The sequence below is a fragment of the Podarcis raffonei genome, chromosome 10 (assembly GCF_027172205.1).
Source record: "Podarcis raffonei isolate rPodRaf1 chromosome 10, rPodRaf1.pri, whole genome shotgun sequence".
Taxonomy (NCBI): Eukaryota; Metazoa; Chordata; class Lepidosauria; order Squamata; family Lacertidae; genus Podarcis; species Podarcis raffonei.
In genome coordinates this window covers 23,205,748-23,229,065 of record NC_070611.1, presented here as the reverse complement: position 1 = coordinate 23,229,065, position 23,318 = coordinate 23,205,748, and the positions used below count along the sequence as shown (strand labels likewise).

Here is a 23,318-nt window from a genome sequence, read left to right as displayed (position 1 = left end):
TTTATTTTTTTTTTGTTGCCCACCTAGGACTACTAAACAAACAAACAAACAAACAAACAAGGTCAGTCAAGCACCTGGAAGCTGGGTTCAAATACATGCCTGATAGGCTGCACCCAGCAGAACAATAATAAATCTGAGGACCTATCTAGTTTAAAATGTATTATTGTGCAAGGCTGCCATCTTTGCTTACTGGGAAATAAATCCCAGGAGCTTACTTTTAAGAAGAGATGCATAAACTGTAAGAGATTAACTGGATTCCTCTAGGAAGCCTACAAGCAGGCCATTAATTCAACACATTTTTCTGCTGTTTCCCAACAACTGGTATCCAGTGGCTGTACTGCCTCTGAACCCAGGGGTGCTAAACTACAAGTTGATGGGAATTGCTAGTTGGAAGAGTGCTGTTGTGTTCATGTGCAGCTTACAGGCTTCCCATAGGCATCTGTTTGGCAACTATGAAAACAGGGTACTGGACAAGGTAAGTCTTTGGCGTGATCTAGCAGGCTCTTCTTACATTATCATATGGCCACCGAGACTAATAGTTCCAGCTGCTGCTGTCTTTTCTCCTGTATCTTGTGCATCATCACCTCTATCGTGTTAACAAAACTCAATGCATCCAAGCAGTGCTTTTCCCCCTAGAAAAATAGGTGCCAGAACTCAGAAGTCGTTACAGTACGTGGCACACTTTTTAACAACATAAAGAGGTCTAGTACTGAGTACCCCTGAGTACCCCTGAAAGAAAGAAAAAGCACTGCATCCAAGAAATATGCCACTTTATGTCCAGAAACCACTGCTAGCATCTGCAGGTTGGGTGGAGTTTCTATGGCACCTTTCTTCAAAAGAGGGTTGCCTCAAGCAAGTATTTTGTTGTCAAAGTTTACATAAATGTTACTGGAAAGACAAGCTATGTCTTGTTTCTGAAATCTGTGGATGTACGAAACTAGCCCAGATACACACAGTCACCCCACACATACTCACAAGATCCAGTCTCCAGAAAGGGCAAAATGCCATTGGGGAACACAATACAGACACCTCTTACTGGGGTAGGGGGCAACTTTTGAGTGTGCAAAAAGACAGCTGGAGGAGAAAGAAGTTTCCTACTAGTCCTCTATTCAATACTGCAGTGTCCTGATGTTGTGACTGCCAGGGCAATCCTAAACAAGCCTTCTCAGAAATAAGTATCACTGAGTTCAATAAAGTTTATTCCTAGGTAAGAGCATCTAGAGTTGTAGCCTGCATGCCATGACTAGTTTGGTCTATCATCTTCTTGCCTTCCAACAGATGCTTATCAACTTATTCAGGGCTGCATGTGAAATACTGGAGCCATGTATGGATGCAGGCAATTTCACACACATCCACACACACACACACACCCCTTGCAGGAGACTTTGGTACATATGGGACGGGACATCTATGCATCCTGTTTCCACATGGATCCCTCTTGCTAGGTTGCAAACTGATATTAGGAGAGATCAGGAAGTGGAGTATCTTACTGCTCTTACTAGATAAGGCTTCTGCTTTGGGTTTACAAGCACCAAATTTGCACGTATGGCTCTGTCCCACCCTTAATTTTAATGTGAAAATTGCCTAGTTGCTTTTTTTGTGGGGGTGATTTATAAATTCAATAAGAGATGAATAAATTGAACCAATGCTCCATCAAGCTAATAGATAGAATCTCTGGTAAATGTCTTTATTAGCTCTGTGATTATGTGTCCCACTTTACAGTATTATTTATGGATTTCTTTGAAGGACTACCTTTATTTGAAAGGCTGCATTGGTCCAAGTATGGTTTAAAGGTGAAGAGAGGAGAGCAGAAGAGGCCTCAAAGTTGCCCATTAGCAATAAGCACTTTTGCGTGAAAAAGAAAATGAAACAATGAGACATGGATTTGGGGAATGAAGACAATGTTTATATAAAGTGGTTTTGTTGGGGTGGATTAAGTGACTATTGTTTATATAAAGTGGACAGATAAAGAATCAGAATGTCTTTAACTTAAGTGTTTTATCTTTTCTATTCTCTCTTTTGTTTTCTATCTCTTTCTTATCATTTTCTCTCATTTTGTCTTCTTTTCCTTTCTCCTCCCTACCTTTTCCTTTTCCTTTTTCCTCTATGTTTTTATTTTATTTAGATTAATATTGGATATATATATATATATTGTGTGTGTGTGTGTGTGTGTGTGGTATTATGTTTTATATCTCTCTTTATAAACTCTAATAAAATTAGATAATAATAAGCACCTGGACAGCAGAATAACCAAGCATGCAGCTCATCTGGTCATAGGTTTCTCAACTACGGTGAGATGTATTGTATTTCTGTTTATATCATAAATAATATATTATTACTTTTACATTATATTTAATTGTTTCTACATTTCTACAGCTTGGAAGACAAAACTCTGTTTTCAACAGAAAATAAAAGAAAGAAAAATCACAACCCTTGTTTGCAGAATGAGAGCATTCTGGAAATCTGATTTTGTTCCAGGAATGTACTTTGAAAACAAACAACTTGAAAATTCCTGAGCCCTACCCATTGGCTTATTACCCTGGTTCTCCATCTGCTCAGGCAGACCTGAAGACCCTTTGCTGACATTTAACACCAAACCTTCCTAATCCCAATTTAATGAGTTAAGTCCATTGCTAACTGAGAGGTATCGTGAAGAGGAGGCCACACAGAGGATGCATGAGCAAGTACTTCAGTGATAATGGTTTATGGAGGGAAAGCCATGCGGCAGGCTGCTGCTAGGAATGTATAATTGAAGCTAAAAGCACAGCGCCCGAAAGCTGTCAGCAGAGTCACAACACTACACTCCTAGAGGGTTACTAGCACCAGTGCTTTTGGGGGGGGGACGCAGGGGTACATATACGCCTAAACATTTTGTGAATCTAAGTTTGGCCTCATGGAGGGACAGTATTTCAATACGTGTAGGAAAATGAGAATACCCCTAAACATATTTTTTTTTGGGGGGGGGAGCACTGACTAGCACTGTACTTCAGGAAGTCAAGTGGCAAATTTTCAATTTTGGATTTGTTTTGGCTTGAGAAGCTATGGCACATACAAACACTGTCTTCTAAATAATATTGTTTTCTTAATTTAATATATATGTAAGCCATGCATGCCTTCCCTGTGTTGCATATTTGCAAAAGGCACATTTGATTTTTCTGCATTTTATACTCGGGGAAAACTAGTAATGATGTGTGTGAGAGAGAGTGGTGGGTGGAGAATGTGCATGTGTAGTGTTCTGGAATCTCTACAGTGCATCAGACACATTATCTCAATAATGCCCTGTGAAGTAAAGGTAAAGGGACGCCTGACCGTTAGGTCCAGTCGCGAACGACTCTGAGGTTGCAGCGCTCATCTCGCTTTACTGGCCGAGGGAGCCAGCGTACAGCTTCCAGGTCATGTGGCCAGCATGACTAAGTTGCTTCTGGCGAACCAGAGCAGCGCACTGCGGGGGTCAGCAGGCAGGCAGGGAGGGAGGGTAGGAAGGTAGAAAAAGGATTAAGTGTCCTTAACTCCCCACCTTAGCCATTGATAGGTAAAGGTAAAGGGACCCCTGACTATTAGGTCCAGTCGTGGCCAACTCTGGGGTTGCAGCACTCATCTTGCTTTATTGCCAAAGGAGCCGGCGTACAGCTTCCAGGTCATGTGGCCAGCATGACTAAGCCGCTTCTGGTGAACCAGAGCAGCGCACGGAAACGCCATTTACCTTCCCGCTGGAGCTGTACCTATTTATCTCCTTGCACTTGATGTGCTTTCGAACTGCTAGGTGGGCAGGAGCTGGGACCAAACAACAGGAGCTCACCCCATTGCGGGGATTCGAACCGCCGACCTTCCGATCAGCAAGCCCTAGGCTCTGTGGTTTAGACCACAACACCACCCATGTCCTACGCCCTGTGAGGTAGGTCAGCATTATTATTTGCATATTGCTGCCTGGAGGCTGAGCCAGTGACATTCCAAAATAAATATAATATCAGGTTCACAGCTGAGGCGAAAATTGAACTGGGGATATGGTACTGTTGTAAGTTGTCATCTGAACAAGTAAAAAAAAATGAAGCATAAATGGAGTTTTGCCGGTAGAGAATATGTCTATTTTGAAACACTGACATCAGCCAACTTTGCTAGGTTTAGGGCTAATTTGCATTACTATTGTTATTAAAAACTATAAATTGCTTGCTCAAGAAATTATCCAAGAGATGTACAGAAGTAGGTATGTTGGCTGCATTCTCCATCCATATTCCCTGCAACTGACTGCCAGCCTCTGGGATGAGCTTGCTGCATGTTTTGAGATCTGCATCTCCTTCCTCTTTGCCCCGCAGGGAACAGTTGCCTAAAACAGCAGCAAATGTTCTTGCTACTATGAAGTGCGGATCAGCCCTTAGGTAGTTTTTGCACCTGAAGCAGAAAGTCAAAATGATACATCCATTGTTAATGGCAAGCTGAGTCAGAGGCAAGAGACTGGAAAATGTCTGGAATCTGTGTAGCTTACAACCCTCTCTCTATAATGCAAAATCCACACGCCAAGCATGACCACCCTGAATGTTGGGAATGTTTAGAGGCAACTATAGATTTTGAAATCACTTATCTCAGGAGCGCTGTTTTGTGATACCTGTCTGATCTCGTCTTACCACACCCAATTAATTGCCTGTGGAGGTAAATAAATGCTTTCCACCCTCTTTCACCATTGTGTTGGTCAATTCTATGCAGTTTTTAAAAGATTTATATTGCACAGCGCCTTGTCATTCCCACTCTACCACCATCCCGGGCAATACAGAATCAGAAAAAGAAATGCAATTAACAAGTATTGGATTAATGGTCACAGCGTTAGCCAAAGGTTTTGGTTTTCACATTGCTCTGCTGGTTCTCTTTCAGACTCCAGCAGGGAGCTTGAGGGGATTAAAGTACACAGTAATTTCATTAATCAATCAAGTAACCAGTGGACACATACACACCACCACACAGTTAGCGCACACAAACACACACCCCACTATGTGCATGTTCAGCACAAGCCAGAAGTGGCTCTACATGCATTCTTAAATATGCATATATAGCTCCTGTACAAGAGAGGGGACCTTGGCTAGTCAGGTATGGAAGAACACTACACAGGTATAGCACTTCCCCCTTCTGACACACACTAAATGCACAGGCAGCAGGGGGCCAGGGCTAACTCAAGCGTCCTCACAGCCTCCCCCAAGGAACCCCCTTGTTCCTTTGACATCATGAGATCTTGGCCATATCTTTAAAGCTTGATCGAAACACATTCATTCCCTCCAAGAATTCTGGGCACTGCAGTTTGCCCTCACAGAGTTAAAACACCCAGCAACCCTTAACAAACTACAGTGCCCAGAATTCTTTGAGGGAATGAATGTGCTTCAAACATGCTTTGAAGGTATAGTGTGTTTACTCACCCTATTTCTGTCCACATTTCTGTAAGGATCACAGCTACTGGGTGATGTTTTTAGGCTAGGAGTTAGGCCACAAACTTGAATATGCTTATAGCAGAATATGCTTACTTATACAAACAATTTTTTGTTGACCTTGTGGTTGAGCAAGCTCAAAGTATGGCTTTCCCATAGTCTATGGATATGTGTACACAATCAATTTTGTTGTGAGAATTATCTAACTAAGAGATTGAGGTTTTCTGTGCTGAATCTCCACTGAGATGGACTGGAGTAAATCCCGTAATCTAGGTCCAGAATTGCAAAACATCTCCTTGCCTTTATCTGCTGATTGTAAAAGCTGCAGCTTTCTGCAGCCTTGTTTCACTCACATTCTTCATCAGTTGGAAAGAAGTTGTGTGACAATAGGATGTTGTGCGGCCAAGTTTTACATATTGATTAACATTAACTAACCAGCTCCTTGGTTTCTGGTGAATTTTACATAAGGTGTCAGTTGATGTAAAAATGTACATTCCACATAAACCAGGGGTGACCAATATGCTAAGATGTTGTTGGGTCCCATCAGTCCCAACCAACATGACCAGTCATAGAACTGTACAGTTGGAAGGAACTCCAAGAAACAAGAAGTCTAGCTCCCTGCAATTCAGGAATCTCAACTAAAGCATCCATGACAGATGGCTATCCAAGCTCTGCTTTAAAAGGAAAGCCCACAACCTCCCTAAGGAGCCCATTCTTACTGCCAGAAAGTTCACCCCGATGTTTAGTTATAATTTGCTTTCTTGTAACTTGAATCCATTGGTTTTAGTCCTACCTTCTGGAGCAAGAGAACACAAGCTTGTAGTCCAGCAACATCTGAATGGCACCATGTTGGCTACACCTGACCTGAAGTACATATATTGCACCTTCCTTCAGAAAAAAAGTTAGCAAGTATTTTTAAAGTTTGGAGAAATGCAAACCTAGCAGATGGCTGTGGAACTGGCTTATAACCAGCCTTCTCTTGGAGAGGAGCCTTCCTAATAAAAACAAATGTAATCCTAAACCTTTCAACCAGCTGAGCAGTATGTAGAATCCTTTTTATGTTCAGGGAAGATAGCTGCTTTTTGTATATAAAATACAACAACAGCCTGTGGCTTGCAGATTAAACAGGAACATCCTCTACTTACGGATCAAAGGATAAACGAACTTGACCATTTTTCAATGTGGTTGTGCATTGTTTGGCACCTGACTGGCTCTGACTTGCCCATTTTTCACCAGTTAGGAATTCAAAAATACGACATACAGGTCAAGTGAGGGGAATTGGAGGTTGTGAATTCCTGTGTTTTTGTCCCTTAACTTGCCCCACTGGTAAATTAAAGAAGTCGAGATCAAGTGCCAACATACCACTACTGGTTTTAATTGGTCTTCACCCCAGCAAGCAAGCAAGCAGCATGAAGCAGCCCCACCCCCTCAAAGTTCCAAAGCAAATTGCATTGGGATGTAAATTCAGAATTTTGCCTTTAGGTGTGGTTATTCCTCATGCTCCAGAAAAGATCATAGGTGAGATCAGAAGTTGTTATAATTATGAAAATAACAACAAATCTGCTACTGATGCTTGCAGTATGTTTCTGCATGAGCTCAGACAGAGAAACAAACTCCTTTTTAGTGACTGAACAGGAATTTTACATTGAGAGATTTGCACTCCACACATGCTCAGAATCAGTATGTCATATTTTATAGGGTTGAGGACTACAACTACTATTATCGCTAAATCGAGGGCTAGACACTTTACAGGTCTGAAACATTTATTTCTGCTTAATAAATGCACTTTTAAGTCCTTAGCACTCTTTACAGTAGTTCACACTGAGAGAGGACTTTAGTTGAGGACATACACTTTGTAACTGTTGGAGAAGAATTAATAGGAAAATAATCAGACTTGCTTGTTTAGGGGCTGTTTGAATTGACTGAACATGGAATCTGATAGATTTCCTCTGAACCAGGAGACAGTGCTAAAATAGCATGTATGTCTGTAGTAACTTTAGTAAAGTTTAGGTCTACAGACAACTCAGGTAGCTGTCAAGCATTCCTATACATGTCTACTCAGAAGTCCCATTGAGCTCAACAAGGTGTACTCCCAGAAAAGTGAGTACAATATTACAAGCTGAATGGAATCAAGTAAGACAAAACTCCCAAATGCATAACTGGGTGATACCTAGAACCAAAATGTTAGTTGGCAAACTCTGGCTGACATCCTAGGGACCAGGATCCCCATACTTTAGTGTGTGTAGCCACAGAGACTACCAGTGGCAAGGCTAGACCACACAGCCCCACAACCCTTGCCCCCCGCCATCGGTAACAGGGTGCAAATTCTTTTTTAAAAGGGTACACAACCATACCCCTGCAGTGCTCGTTCATTTAAATATAATAGAAGTTCAGTCCTCTACATTCTTCTGTCTTCCTAAGAGAATGTCCCCTACAATGCTTCTGTCCTCTACAATGTTCTCTACAATGCTTCTGTCTGCCTCAGAGAATGTACAGTAAAAGAGAGCCTAGAAAATGTTTATGTCCTTTGTTTTTATACTTGTAGGCTGCTTCGAAACCTATTTTGGCATTGGGTGGTATATAAATTAATAAATAATAATAAAGGGTGGGGGTGACAATATTGAACATGGTTCTCTGGGTATGCAGAGGGACAAGGTTATGAAATCCTATTCATAAATGTGCGCAGACAGCGCAAAAAGTAAGTCAGACCCTCTTAAGCAATTCTTAGAGAAGCACTAGCAGACTTTAGTTATTTTTTAGGAACACAGAGCCAGATAAGTGAAAAACAGGGTCCTATCTCAGAAGGCTAACAGTTCTCAGAAGGAAGATAAGGAAGAGATAGGTGCGAAGCCAGAATCGATACAAAAGTCATGTTGATGAAGCAGTGGAGGGTAAGCTGAGGTGAGGTTAAGGGAAAACATTGCTGCAGAAGATGGAAGTTTTAAGGAAAGACTTGAAAGGGAAGCCCTAGCAATAGAAACCGGATCGGGGCCTAATGCCCATGCATCTTCACGAGGCTGCTTTTATTTCCATCTGCATCACTTTCTTAACTTCCATCTGTTTCAGGCATGTCAAGAAAAAAATTAAGCAGCTGCACAAACTGAGGCCATCAAGACAGAAGAGTAATGCACTTCTAAACACATTTACTTCTTAAAAGCAAATTCATACAAAGATTTGTTGCCACTCACTTTCAAGTAGGTGCCAGTGGCGTAGGAAGGGGGGTGCAGTAAGTGCAGGTCGGCCCAAGTTTCATCACTGAGGGGGGTGACAAAATGGCAAAAATATGTGTTTTTAAAATAAATAAATAAAAATTGGGCTCACGACACTTGTTTTTTTAAAAATAATTCCTACACCCAGCGCACCCCCCTTCCTACGCCACTGGTACCTAGGTGAGGCGGGGGGCACTGGGTGCCTGCAGTGTACCTGAGCCATGTGTTCCTCCTGAGGGTGAGGCAGTGGGCAGACAGCCTGCAAGCTCCGCGCTGCTTTTTCAAGAAGCACAGGGTTTGCGTCTGCCCACCGCCTCAGCCACCCTACAGCTGAAGGGGAGGCTGCAGAGAGGCTCCACACAGCGCGCCCTGCCTTGGCTCACCCCGCCCCCATGGGCAGCTTGCCCCACCCCTATGGGTGGCTCACTCCGCCCCCAGCTGCAGGACACGCACATTGCACCTGGCACCCGAGCAGCTAGCTATGCCACTGGTAGGTGCAGGGCTTCATATGAGTTGGAGTCTGCCAAACCTAAGCTGCTGGGCCCGTTTTCAGTGCCACAGCTCAGCCTCGAACCTAAGAAATAATAAGAGTGCCTCTGAGCACATTCAGAGTGTTTTCCTTACAGCATTTACTAATACAGTCATACCTCGGGTTACAGACCCTTCAGGTTGCGCGTTTTTGGGATGCGCACTGCGCCGAACCTGGAAGTACTGGAACGGGTTACTTCTGGGTTTCGGCACTCACACATGCGCAGAAGCACTAAATTGCGCTTTGCACATGCGCAGAAGCACCGAATCATGACCCGCGCATGCGCAGACGCGGCGCTGCGGGTTGCGAACGCTACGGGTTGCGAACGTGCCTCCCGCAAGGATCACGTTCGCGACCCGAGCATCCCCTGTATATATGTGATAAGAAGCATTTACACTCCTCTGACTATCTTTTTCAGTTTTTTTCCCTCATTTCCCAATAAGAACAACATGTCATGCATCTGATGCTATGGGCTTTAGTCCATGGAAGTTATTTATTTTGTTTAAATTATTTTGGTGCTGCCTTTCAGGATCATAAGATCTTGCCACAGAGAAGCATAGATTTAAAAATTCTGTAAAACCACTACAGCCGACCCCTTGTTCCCAACACATGAGTTTCGGGTGTTGTTGTTATTGTACTTACCAGGTGTAGTGGTACAGCTGCTGTTTAATCCAATATTTTTAAGAGTGAATCTGTAGCTGATTATCTGCATCTTTGGTCACACATCGCCACAATTAGAGAGTGGGTGTAAGGTTTTCTTTTCCATAGTCATGGTGGGTTGTGTCCAAATTGAGAAAAGTACCATGGCTGTAGACATGTAGCCACCTGTTCCTTCAGCCAGTAAATGTTTGAGTTATGACCATGCACAAGGGAATACCCTTTTTGCAGATTATTATTATTAGCCTAGTATTCCAGAATTCTAATCTTGCGGGGCTATAGACTAGAAAAGGAACTACGCATTGGCCTGAGTTATGGCAAACCTGGCTATTGTTATGAAACTTTGCTTGCAGCTAACAATTACTGCCACGGGCAGGACTTTGACTTAGTACTTTGACTTGGGAGTGGGTGGCGCTGTGGTCTAAACCACTGAGCCTCTTGGGTTTGCAGATCGGAAGGTTGGCAGTTCGAATCTCTGCGACGGCATGAGCTCCCGTTGCTCTGACCCAGCTCCGGCCAACCTAGCAGTTCAAAAGCACGCCTGTGCAAGTAGATAAACAAGTACCGCTGCAGTGGGAAGGTAAATGGCGTTTCCATGCGCTCTGGCTTCCATCACGGTGTTCTATTGTGCCAGAAGCGGTTTAGTCCTGCTGGCCACATGGCCGGAAAGCTGTCTGTGGACAAACGCCGGCTCCTTCGGCTTGAAAGTAAGATGAGCGCCACAACCCCTTTGACTGGACTTAACTGTCCAGGAGTCCTTTACCTTTACCTTTTACCTGACTTGGTACCATCATCTCAACCTGTCTCCTCCAGAGCTGGACTTACAAACTAACAGAGGGAAGTGCTGAGATGTCCAGGAAAAGCAACAGAGTTGGCACTCTGCTCCCTCTGTTTCCCTGCCTTATGTCTTCCACCACCAAAGCTGTTTCTGACCCATGGCCAGGTGAAGGGCTTTTTTCAGCTGGAACTTGCCGGAACTCAGTTCCGGCACCTCTCAGGTGGGCTCCATTGCCATTATAAGAGAACAAAGGAGGTGTTCATGGTGAGTTCCGGCACCTCTTTTTCTAGAAAAATGGCGCTGGGATGGCCCAGGTGAAATGCCAGTCTGCAATGCACCCGACTGACCAGTACCTTTGAAAAATGCTGGACGTTGCCGTCACTGCCCCCACTACCTCCAGTGGTGACATGGGGTGTGTGACACACACACCAAAAAAACCCACATTTTCTCTGAGGTAAGCCTCATTGATTCTGATGGAGTTAACGTCAAAAGAAGCATTGCTTAATATTTCAGCCTGGTTTAAAATTCCCCGTGTGTGTCTAACTTGTCTGCGAAAAATAAATGTGCTTTCCCTCAGGAGTAACCACAGGGGTCCAGCGATGAAAAGAGGGGCTCTGCTTTTGGCAGGAAGCGAAAGATCGCGCGCAGTCGCCCCTTTAGCGCTGGCCAAGTCTCCCTTTGCAAACGAGGCCCCGAGAAAGGTCGCTCGAGGTGGCCTCCTGGCTCCTGTTGCCTCAGAGGAGAGTGTCGGGTCTGAGCATGCGCGGGAGCCAGGCGGGCACCATCGGCCGCTTTCCAGTGTCTGCTGCTAAGCGCTGCTTTTTTTTTCCCACTCCAGCCTCGCTTGTGGCTTACGGGAGCGGCGGCGGCGCAGCTTGCCGTGGGCTTCTCCGGGGCGTGGTCTCGGGCTTTGCCCACTCCACCCAGCGACGCGATCCACGAGCACCCAAGGGTGGGGGAAAGAGGGGGACGTGGAGAGGAGGGGAGGAGGGGGGAGCTCCCCAGCCGCAGCCCAGGAAGACCTTCGGGACCCAGGCGGCCCCAGCGACGATGGGGCTGGAGAAAGAGAAAGCGGACACCAAGATCTTCATGGATGAATACGGCTTCAACCGAAGCAGCAGCCCCGCTCTGTCGGACGCGGAGAAGAGCCTGGAGAAAACCCCGGACAGGGACCCGCGCGGGATTAACACGCATCTGAAGGTGAGCGAGGCCGCCTGACTCGGGTTTGCTTTCCGCATCCACACGTTACCGTGTCCCTCCTCCACCTGTTTCTGCCGCCGCTTTGCATTGCAGCGATCGGGGCTCCCTCCCTGGGCCATTGACTGTTGATTCCATTTAAGGCGATTTCAACCCAGCCAAAGAGCTACAAGTCACCGTATTTTTTATTTTCTCTTTCCGGAGGTTGGAGGGGTAGCATGTCTTGTGGTGGTCCTACTACTACTACTACTACTACACGTTGGTACTTGTGCCGATCGACTTAAAATGGATCGGAATTGCATTTCCACGTTCTCTGCGGTGCATTAAAAAAAAAGCTAGATCCATTTCAGGACATTTGAGTCGAAAGCGTGTGCCTGTTTGATTCAGCAGGATTCTTTCAGAACTGTAACAAAAGCAGCAGTTTAGCTTTGTGCTGGTTGCCCACTCGTCTCCCCCTCCCTTTGCATAACTGTCCTTGTTGCGTTTCAAAACAGAGGCTTATGTCGCTGCTTGCTTGTTGTGTCTCTTGTTCTAGCTGGGATTTGCGGATGTGATTGCGGAGCCGGCGTCCACGCACTCCTTCGACAAAGTCTGGATCTGCAGCCACGCACTCTTCGAGCTCAGCAAATACCTGATCTATAAGATCCTGACGCTCTTCCTTGCGGTCCCCTTGGCCTTTGTGGCAGGGATCCTCTTTGCTGTGCTCAGCTGTCTGCACATCTGGTAAGAACTAAGCTTCTTCTGTCTGCTGACATTTTTAACATTATCCCCTGTATGCCATATAGAAATAACACGGTGGACTTTGGTAATTATGAGGAACCATCCTAGGAGACCTGCCCTCGCCACCTCTTCAGCTGGTAATTTTAGGGCCACTATTAATTATTTTATGTTAGTTTTGGGTAGCATTCTGACAGCTTCTGGATCCAATGGGAACTTACTTAAATGTGTGCAAAAGATTGCATTTTTAAAGTCCTCCTTTCCTTTGCACCACAATTGGAGTTGACCTTGCTCAGAAGTAAGACCAGGCCCATCCATTCCCATTGTTTTATTTCTGCACCTGACGGCAGAAATGTGCAGACTTGACCCACTAAAAAGCATTGCTTTTGATGTGACAGCGGGTGACATGTTCTATCTTTGATGGCCATTCGCACATACAGATTGTTTCAGCTGCAGCCATCAGGTGGTGAGCAGGCACATGTGAACCAGCCCTGTGTCCATGCACATAATGGGATGTCAGCGGAATTCTGCATCCTACCACACATGCCTAATATTTGCATCACAGTACCTCTCTTAAGAAGGTCACTGTTCTTCCCATTTTACAGATGGGCTTCTGAGGCAAAGAGATAACTTGGCTGGAGCCGTCAGGTAAAGTTGATTCTGACGCAGGCCCACAGGTTGGGATGCTACAGTGCTTGTTATGCATGTGAGCCCCAATCCTGCAAATAGATATGTATATGTGAGGCAGTAATATGCACATTAAGAGCACCAGCTTCTCCATTCTGGCTTGGAGTGGCTAGGAGCCTGCCCACCTGTCCCCACGCTTCCTGGGCTGCTCCTCCACTTCTCCAGGTGGCAGGGAGGGTGGAATGCTGATACATTTCCTTGCCGTGGGCACAAGGGAGCTTAGGTGTGTGTCTGTGCCAGTCTCACCAATAACTAAAGTGCCAGAAAAACCAGGAGGTGAAACAGGAAGTACTTCATATGAAGAGGTATCATGAGAGTTAAAGGACACATTCCGGCCAGGCAAAAATGCTCAGTTCTGAGTGCCATGTGAAGAGACCCATGGCTGTGTCAGATTCCTGCACCTGAGGTTCCCTACCACCTCTGTGCTAGGTATTTGTCATTCCAGATTTTTGAGCTGCTTTCTCAATATTTGTGCTGTGCTTCCCATCTTGATCCCATGAGTCCATTTTAGCTTGCAGCATCCATTGCAGGGTGATACCTGAGCTGACTCAGCATGTCTGGTACCTGCAAAAGCACCACAATAGCTAAAGAAAACTGAGAGCATCCTGTGTGTTTCTGGCTGAGCTGTGGCCTGTCCCATGCTGACCTAGTTCCTTGCTTGATTATTTGCTCGTTGAAATGTATCATTTCTTACTTTGATTTGATTTTATGGACCTTGTGGACACATTAAATGGGATTACACTGAATCAAAGTGCTCAGCCCATTGAGCCCTCTGTTGTCTACTCTGGCTGGCAACCGCTGTCCAGGGTCTCAGGCAGCCCTCTATCCCATCATGTTCCACCTGATCCTTTCGCACTGCAATGGGGAACCTGTGGCCCATTGGCAGCATTTGCCATAATTTTGCACAGCTCAAAGAGATGGGGTGGCACAGAGATAGATTGGGGGGTAGAGGGAAAAGAGGAAGAGAGAGGTAGACAATGCTGCAATGCTGCTGACTCCACCCACTTTTGGCTATGGCTCCACCCACCATGAGTTGACTTTTCCCATGGCTCAACAGCCCTTTGTAGGAAAGGATTCCCCAGCCTGCTTTCACTGGAGAAGCTGGAAATGAACATTGGGGACTTTTGCAAGTAATGTGTGTGCTCTACCACTGAAGTACAGCCCCCGCTCCACATAATTGGGACTGCATTTTCTAGTTGTAACCCTCTTTGAAATCGATCACTGTTTTATGTGTCTCCCCACACTGAGAAAGGAATCAAGAGTGCGATATTACAACTGGGGAGATTCATAAATTCATACTGATGCTCTTGTTCACAGTAATCAACATTTGACAGAAAGAATTCGGAGGCACGTATCGTCTGTATTTTGTAAGGGAGAGGCTTTGGGTCAGGGTTAACAACTATCAGAAATGAAAGCATTGAGCAAAATCGTATGAAAGGGCATCTGTTGCTTGTGCCAAGTATTTGCTAAATGAAAACCTATACCCTTGAGAGAAACACCATGCCATTGCTGATGCCCCATCACTTTGGTGCTACCGAAGAGACAATTGAAACAAAATATTTTAAAAGCGCATATTCGAAATCTTATTCAGTTTCATTTCAAAAGGTCACATCCCTCCCACCCAGCCATAACTGTGTACTCAACTATATTGACTATGTTGGAGAAGTTTGGTAATCACTTTGGATGAATGTGTCAATACAACCTTGGTCAAATGGCAGTGTTTAACCCAACTTGCATGCTTGAAACTCCCCCTGCCCATTTTATTCTATCAACAACCCAGTGAGGTAGATTAGGCTGAGAGGCAGTGACTGGCTCAAGGTCGCCCAGGGAACTTGGTGGCTGAGAAGAGGGGACTTGAAACCCTTGGCTTGTCCACACCAGAGTTTACTGTGTGATTGCCGCTATTCATCTTCCCATTTAATTTGCATCATCCCCATGACATTACCCTCAAAACACCACCAATGATTACACTTCCCCCCTGTGAATTTGGGTTTATCCAATAGGGGGATCATCCAATAAATGGGAGGAAATTGGGCTGCACTCAGGGTCACAGGCAATTTGTTTCAGTGTTTTAGGGTGAGTGGCTTTCTGCTTCTCTTTTGATCCCCAAAAACTGTGCAAGGGCTGACATGTGGATGAGAGGCTGCTTGCTCTTTCCACCAACCACTCCACGTTGTATGATGCTCTGAAGGAGGAGTACGGGCCATACTTGTACTTCTCTGCAGAATCAGGAGCCCTGAAGACACAAGGCTCAACCTTTGCCTAATATGTGGAGCTAGAGGTGTGTGTGGATTGGTGCAGGGTGAGGCCAGGAGGCAATTCCCACCCCCCACCCCTACAGAAGGCTAATATCGGCTGAGAGCAATTTATTAAAAAATGTTTGCTTCAATGTAGTGATTAGTAATAGGCCCAAATTGCTTGCCAGGATCAAATTTGGCTTTTATTACAAAGTACAAAAATTAAACAAGCATTATTTCATTTTATTGTTAAACACCTTAAAATACATTGAAAAACCTTTCAGGTGGCTTGTGTATGGATCAATCATCCTGATTTGAGAATGGTGGCTATTTACTGATGTGCTGATTTGCTTGAGGGGAGGTTACCCCACACTTTCCAGGGTGTGTTCCCATCACTTTCCTTATTGCAAAAAGTCTGATCTTCTGGGGAAGCAGATGTGTTGCACAAGGCCTGCCAATCAACTATCGTTGTGCAACCCAAATTTGCTGGTATGTGATTGACTCCTGCTCCCAAATAGCAACAGGCTTGAAGCACCCTGGGAGAATCCTTGCCTGGTGCCAAAATGAGGTTGGTGCCAGCAAGGCCTCCCTAAGGAGGAAATTCCACAGGTGGAGGGGCCACTACCGAGAAGGCTCTGTCTGTGGTTGCCACCAGATGTGGGAACACTAAGACAAAAGCTTCTGAAGATGACTTGGATACACAGGCAAATTGGAATACATTTGATTGGGGTTCTTTGGTGCATTTGATATACAATTCAAACATCTGAAAAGCTAAAAGAGAAAAGACTTAGATCAATTTATTATTTTTTTCATAACAATGTCACTTAATGTCTTCCTGGTTTTCACCCTACAACGCCCCTGAAGAATGTACTCTCATTTCAGCTGTGCTTGTAAAAAAATAAATAAATAAAAATTCTAAAGGTGGAGTCAGGTGGGTGGAAATGTTGGGCCATTGTTCTTTTTTCCTGTGGAATCCCTTTGGTTTGGGAGCATGTAATTCTTGCTTGTTTTGAGGGCAGGGTAGTGAATTCCTCTCGAACACTCCCAGTGCCCTTTGGGAAAGAGCCAAAGCAACTCCACTGTGGGGGAGATTGCTAGATACCCTGGCCTTGGCCAGTTCCACAAGAGGCAGTTAATTCCAGCCACAATATTTTGTTTCTTCGGCCTGGAAAAGCGAGACCCTGTTATTAACCTGCCTCAGAACGATGTACGTTGGGAGGAACAACATTCTCCTGTGTGGAGAAGCGTTTTGGAAACCCTCCTTTAGGAAGCATTGCTGAAGTGCCAAGAGAGAGGAGTTGTTGCAGTGTTAGCATGCCAAAAATTTGCACAAGAGCTTGACCTCGCATTCCTCCAGCACCCAGAACTCTCTGTGACTAGAGAAGCAGTTGAGTTGCAGATCCACGTTGGAGGGCAGGATGTTTTACCTCTCTGTGGTCTAAATTTTGCACCTCTCCCCATCCACAGACAAGCCTTGTTACATTGGGAACAGAATTAGGTTTTGTTTTGTTTTGGGGGCAGGATACAGTAGCATGCTTTTAAAAAAAAGTGCTACTGTTACTGTTTTAGCATTCCTTGAAACTTTCCCCTCTGGCAGGTTTAGTTACATTGGTGGCCATAGTTACACTATCTGTTAGGTATGAAAGAACAATCTGAATCTGTGCCAGTACCAACCACCAGTTGAGTGAGCTGTTTGCAGGCTTGTTAAAAGGAAGGTTGCCTCTCCACATTCCTCTGTTGCTTTGAATGGATCTTTCTCCTTTCCTTTTGGCCGTAGACTTAAATCAAGGAAGAAATGTCAAGAAGCACATTACATGTCCTGCATGAGTATTTGCCTATGTATTGCCTATGCGTTACTTCTGAGTAAACAACGGTAGCAAGCAACTGCAAAGCGGAAATTTGGGGGCTATGAAGATATTGTAGCCATTTGTCTTTTTGTGGATTTCTCTGTAAATCCAGCTTTGTGTTGGAGTGCTAGAATTCAGCCATGCCCAGGATTTCTCAAACCATACCCTGAGCAAACGTGTTGGATCAATGTTATGCATAATAACAATAATTCTTTTTTTTTTTTTTAACAAACCATGAGAATAGTAGAACTTAATGGCTGGTGTTTCAGAAAGTGTCGTTCATTTAAACTTTCTCTTTTCTCTTTTCTAGGATTGTGGTTCCTTTCACAAAGTCCTGCCTTATGGCTTTGCCCTCTGTGCAAGCTGTATGGAAGAGCGTGACAGATGTTTTCATTGCACCGCTATATCACAGCGTAGGAAGGTGCTTTGCATCAGTCGACATACGCCTTGTCCAAGAGTGAACACCTGGGAACTAACGCTACTCTAGTCTTAAACAATGTTAAACCTCCTTGCTGAATAATTCATTCCAAATTACTACTGTTTAAATGGCTGACTTTTGTTTTTACCTCTTCTTCCATCAGGGTTGCACTTTTCTGGAAGCAAAGCTTGCTTTGGGAATGGGGAAAAATTGTTAAGAAAAAATGATTCCATTTTCTAAATGAAAAATAACAGGCTGCATTTGGCATCACTTTATTTTAATGGTACTATCATTGTCTGGTCCCCACAGATGTGTCATGGGGACTTACATGACCACATCACATATGCCTGCCCAGACATGTATTACTACAATGAATCCTAACTACAAGAAGTCACTGTGCACTGTATCAACTAAAACGGTATCTATTGTATTACCCAATTTCTTTGACAGCTAATACCTGGCCTATTTTATGCATGTTTTACTATACAGCTCACTCTCAGAATTCTAAATGTATCCAGAATATTGTTTGTTACTCCTGGGGGGGGGAAAATCTTCATCTGAATCCTAATTTAAGTCTTCTCTTTCAGCAACAGCTAGCACCCTATAAAACAAAGGTAAGGAACATCTGGCCCTCCAGCTGTTGCTGCACTAATCTACGGCTCCCATCATCTCTGACCATTGGTCATTCTAGTTGGGACTGATGAAGTCCAGCACTGTCTGGAGGACCACGGGTTCTGCAAACATTTTCTAGAATCAATCAAGTCTACTTGGCACAAACCTACCAGCAATACTTGTAGTCTCTCAGATCCAGTGGCTTCCAGTGCACTAAGTGCACAGCTCAAGGCCAGATTGAGTCTGTCTGGGTGCCCTTGGTCATTAATGGGATCTAGGGACTTGGGCCATAGTTGGAGTCTCAAAAGCAGCAGGTAGGGAATCCATATTGGTCAGGCAAGGGCCTCGGCTAATGTTTATAGCAACTCATAAGCATTGCCAAATGCAGGGATCAATTCTGCACTTCCCTCCTCCCTTCCATGCTTAAAGAAAACCATTGGATGTCTGAATACCTATTCCTTAGGAGTTCATTAGTCTCAGACTAATCTCAGACTCAAATAATGAAAATCCCAGTTCAGACACCAGAACCCCTGACAACATGGTGCTCAACCATGTTCCAAGATGCCCATGGAGGAATGCAGGCAACTGCTCTTTTTTGACCCAGTGAATTGAGAAGCTCATACATTAGCTCTATATTTTGCATACATGGGATATGGGGTTCTCAACTGGGGTAACAAATCACACCACCCCTAAAGGGCTTTGCTGAAGATTGCCCTCTTATTGCCTCGGGGTGGTGGGTTACATTTATGTGGCATTTTCTTGATCATAGTGTAACTCTTGGGATTTTATGAGGTTCTTCTGCAGATGTGGACACAGTTCAGGATCCACAGAATTGTGTGCACAGATTTATACAATACTGTTGCATAAGGGAATTAAGTACTTGCCTACTATGCAAACCCGTAAGAATCAAAAGGAAGGGAGAAAGGTTACTTCAAAATTACGGTAACTGTTTGAAACAAGGTGTTAACTTGGGTAGAAAATCTTGATGCTTTTATTTAATGAAACTCTTCTGCTGTACATATTGTGTTTTTATGTAAATGGTATGTAACGAATTGCCTTGAAGTCTTATTTTTACGGTCTCCATATTCTTGCCAAGCTTTTATTTTAAAGAAGCAGGATGCTTCAGCCAATCACCTGCTCATCACTCTGTAAGTGCCATGCATACAAGTCCACAAAGGTTTCTTGAAGGGAGGAGCTACTGAACTGCCTTCTCCACAAGAACCTGAAGCAAAATCCTGTTGTGCCTGAGACAGTAGTAGAGCATTCCACATGGAAGTGCGTATTCTCTGCTTCTGATCTCCCCAGATTTCTTTCCAAAGAGGGCTGTGTGTGGTTGTAGATATATGGCCTATGTTCCCCACTTGTGCAGTTTCTGTGCATGGAGATACTAGCATGGAATAATTTTGGGTGCCTGAGAATCTCTAGAGGGAGGCCAATGACCTTTTAAATGAGTGGGGTTTGTTGTCTAGATTTTGAACTGAAATGAAAATCACTGAAATTCTGATATGCAATTCATAAATACACCAAATACTCTGTATGATTCCACTTCGAGACCTAAATGCTGTGTTCTAAGCTATGCCAAAGATTCTGAACAAAGACTCTGTATTTTCAAAGTATTTTTATTAAAATGGTATGTTGAACATTTGAGCTTTTCTGCCTTTGTTGTTTAGCAGCAACACCCTTTAATAATTCACATGATAAACATGTTCTCTTGCGGAAGAAAAGAGGTGCATTTAAAAATTCTGTTCTCAAATCTTTGCTGTCCCCAAGCTTATTCACTCTCAGCCATGTTACTTGAAACCCTAATAACAAAGGTTATTTTCCATGCATTTAATGCAGCTTCAATAAATAGTTTTATATGCATGCCCTGACCCAAGCAAATTGTACTTACTTTAAACTAAACTGATGTTGTATGAATAATATATATAAGCACAAAATAGTAGACTAAAATTTATTTGGTGTTCTAAAAGACAAAGGTGCTACTACCGGAAGACATGGATTCCCCCCCCCCCCATTAAAAGTAAACACTTTTGAGTTCTTCTCCTTGGTCTAAACTAGGGCTGCACCACCATGTGCATCTACCTGCCAGTAAGTCTCATTTAACACAGTGGGATTTGGCTTGAAGTAAACATGCCTGGGATTGGGCTTCCCAATTGCAGTTCTATGCCTGTGTCCAGTTCCATATAATTTATTTATTAAATTGCTTTTAAAAAAATAGAAATGTCTAAGCAATTCATATAAAAAAACAATTTAACGGGGTTTGCACACACATTCCAAATTATCAAGTGTATTTTGGCAACCATAAATATTTTCAGAGCAGAGCTACTGCCTGACTATTTTTCACACCCTTGTTCTCAAATTTCCAGGCAAAATTCAACCTTAAAACATGAAAACGTACAAAGAGCCTTGCTCGGTCAGCCCAGAAGCCCAGCTGGTCCTGTATCCTGTTCTCAGTGACCAACCAGGTGCTTATGGAGACTTTCAAGCTATAAAGCCCATCACAGTTTGGGACTAGGGTGCTTGAAAGACTGCCTGTCTCCACATGTGCCTGCTTGTACAGTGAGATCTTGAACAGATGCCCTCATTTGAGTGTCCCCACCTTCTGAGTTGTAACAGGAGCCTACCAGAGAAAAGGTAGAGTTGGTAGAGTTGGAAGGGACCTGGAGGGTGATTCTGCAGTGCCGGAATCTCAACTAAAGCATACATGGACTGCTCACCCCATGGATGGGGCTTGCTTGGCACCTACATTTTGCTGCCATGTGAAGCCAGTTTTGTCCTTCCAGGCCCATTTATGTGGGGGTTTTTTAATCTCTGCTGAGATTTTATGCTGCCTTTTAAATAGACTGCCTAGACTGACCACATAAGCATCACCAAAAAAGAAGAGCCACGTCACCAAACAACGAGACAAAGGGGGCACAGATTTGCCTAAGATTTGCATGTGCTAATTGATATGCATAGATGCCATTTTAGAAATAGTTGCCGTCATTTACATAGAAATTCAGTACATCTCAGCAGGGTGGGGAATACTGTGGTCTTGTGTGTCTGCCCTGTCTGCTCTTCAGCAGCTAACGGTTGATGAACAACTTGCTCTTCCTGCATGTGGTTCTTTATATTTGAACTGGGTGCAGACCAGACAGCCCTTCTAACAGAAGACACTGTCAGATAGAAAACGGTCCTCTGTAAAGTCGGGCACACAGCCTCCTATACTTTGCTATGTTCAATTTTGCTTTGTATGTTCATGCTTTGTTGCATTTTTATTTATTTAAGGCACTTCTTAACTGCCTAGTGAAAATGTATCCCCCCCAAAAAAAATGGTACAAATAAAAAGACATCAAAAATTCACAATCTAGGTTGCAACACCCTTTACAACAGAGCTTGGTGGGTCTTGAATTGAGGGGAGTGTCCCTCTGCTCAGCTCCACCCAAAAAGGGATGCTAGTGTCCTCCACTAATGTGGAGCATCTCGTTCCACCTGACCAACAGGCAGGCAGGAGAATCCCTGGTAGCGTTAGCTCACAGGAAGCCCCCAAATAGGGCATTCCATGGGAAGAGATGGTCTGAACATGCCTGGGATCCACTGAATGCTGAGCCAGCCCCACTGCTGTCACTTGATGGCATCAGGCCTGATTGGGGTCTGATTCGTGTCCCTCTCCAGATTGATGCAGCAGTTTGCCTCTCCCTGTTGTCTTCTGCCCTGGCTGGCACGAACAAGAGTGGAAGATGTGACCGTGTTTTGGCTGTTTCATCACTCCGCACCAGGCAGTGATGAAACAAGAGATATGGACTGTCCTGAAAGATAAATGAAACTGCCAACAGCCATTTAATCTCTGGCCCACAATCCTGTTGCAAAATATAAAATCTGAACTCAGCCAAACAACACACAGGCAACAATATTTTGTGTGGTAAGTTGCATTTAGGAAAGTTTTAAGGGTGGGGTAGAAATGGCTAAGGGACGCGGGTGGCACTTTGGGTTAAACCACAGAGCCTAGGACTCGAATCCCCACGACGGGTTGAGCTCCCGTTGCTCGGTCCCTGTTCCTGCCAACCTAGCAGTTCGAAAGCATGTCAAAGTGCAAGTAGATAAATAGGTACCACTCCAGCGGGAAGATAAAGGGCGTTTCCGTGCGCTGCTCTGGTTCACCAGAAGCGGCTTAGTCATGCTGGCCACATGACCCGGAAGCTGTACGTCGGCTCCCTCGGCCAATAAAGCGAGATGAGCGCCACAACCCCAGAGTCGGCCACGACTGGACCTAATAGTCAGGGGTCCCTTTACCCTTTAGTAGAAATGGCTATTTCTATTACCGTACATTGGCATTTTACGAGTGGCAAAATTAATTCCTTTGCACTTGGAAGGATGGCAGAGGTGACCAAGCTACCATAGGGTAGAATAAGGTTACCAGATTTTTTCAATGAATCCGGGGACACTTTTCAACTTGAATGGATTTTGTATGGGGACTGATGTGTAAATCCAGGGACTGTCCTCGGGAAATGGGGATATCTGGTAACCTTAGGGTAGGAAGGTCACCAAAGGCATGTTTTGACATCTGCTGCTGGGGCTTAAATGACCAGTATACCAAATGAGATGTACACCATGGTAAGTTACCAGATGATAATGGGCCTCTGGGTCGGTATCTACATCTGTATCCACCCACTCTGTTCATTCTCAACACTAAACTATCTGCAGTGTGTCTGAAAGATCTCAGTGGGACACAGGAAAGGGAGGGGCCTTTAAAGTATGGAACACTGAACCAACAAGATGGAAATATAAAATAATAGGAGTTTTGCAGCATCATTCTTCTTCAGGCTACCTTTTCCACTGTCTTTCTCCCAGACACAACCAGCAGCCACTCCCTGGATTCCATCATTCCAACACAAGGAAAATAGCTTGCAGGGGGTGGGTGTGTGGTTCACCTCCATCAACGTTCCTAGAATGTACAATGTAATTTTGGCAAAACAAGGGACAGGACTTGGCCCTTCATGTACATTGTAAAAGCCCAAGCCTTGTTCCTGGTTTTATTAT

General features: G+C 44.4%; 1 protein-coding gene across 1 annotated transcript; it reads left to right on the top strand.

The window, feature by feature from the left end:
- Window positions 1-11,433: 11,433 nt before the first annotated feature.
- Window positions 11,434-18,225, top strand: CAV2 (caveolin 2). The gene is made up of 3 exons (XM_053405980.1): window positions 11,434-11,784; window positions 12,317-12,504; window positions 17,580-18,225. Exons 1-3 carry the CDS (start codon window positions 11,635-11,637, stop codon window positions 17,728-17,730), a joined length of 489 nt encoding a protein of 162 aa, XP_053261955.1. The 5' UTR covers window positions 11,434-11,634; the 3' UTR covers window positions 17,731-18,225.
- The last annotated feature ends 5,093 nt before the right edge of the window (window positions 18,226-23,318 follow it).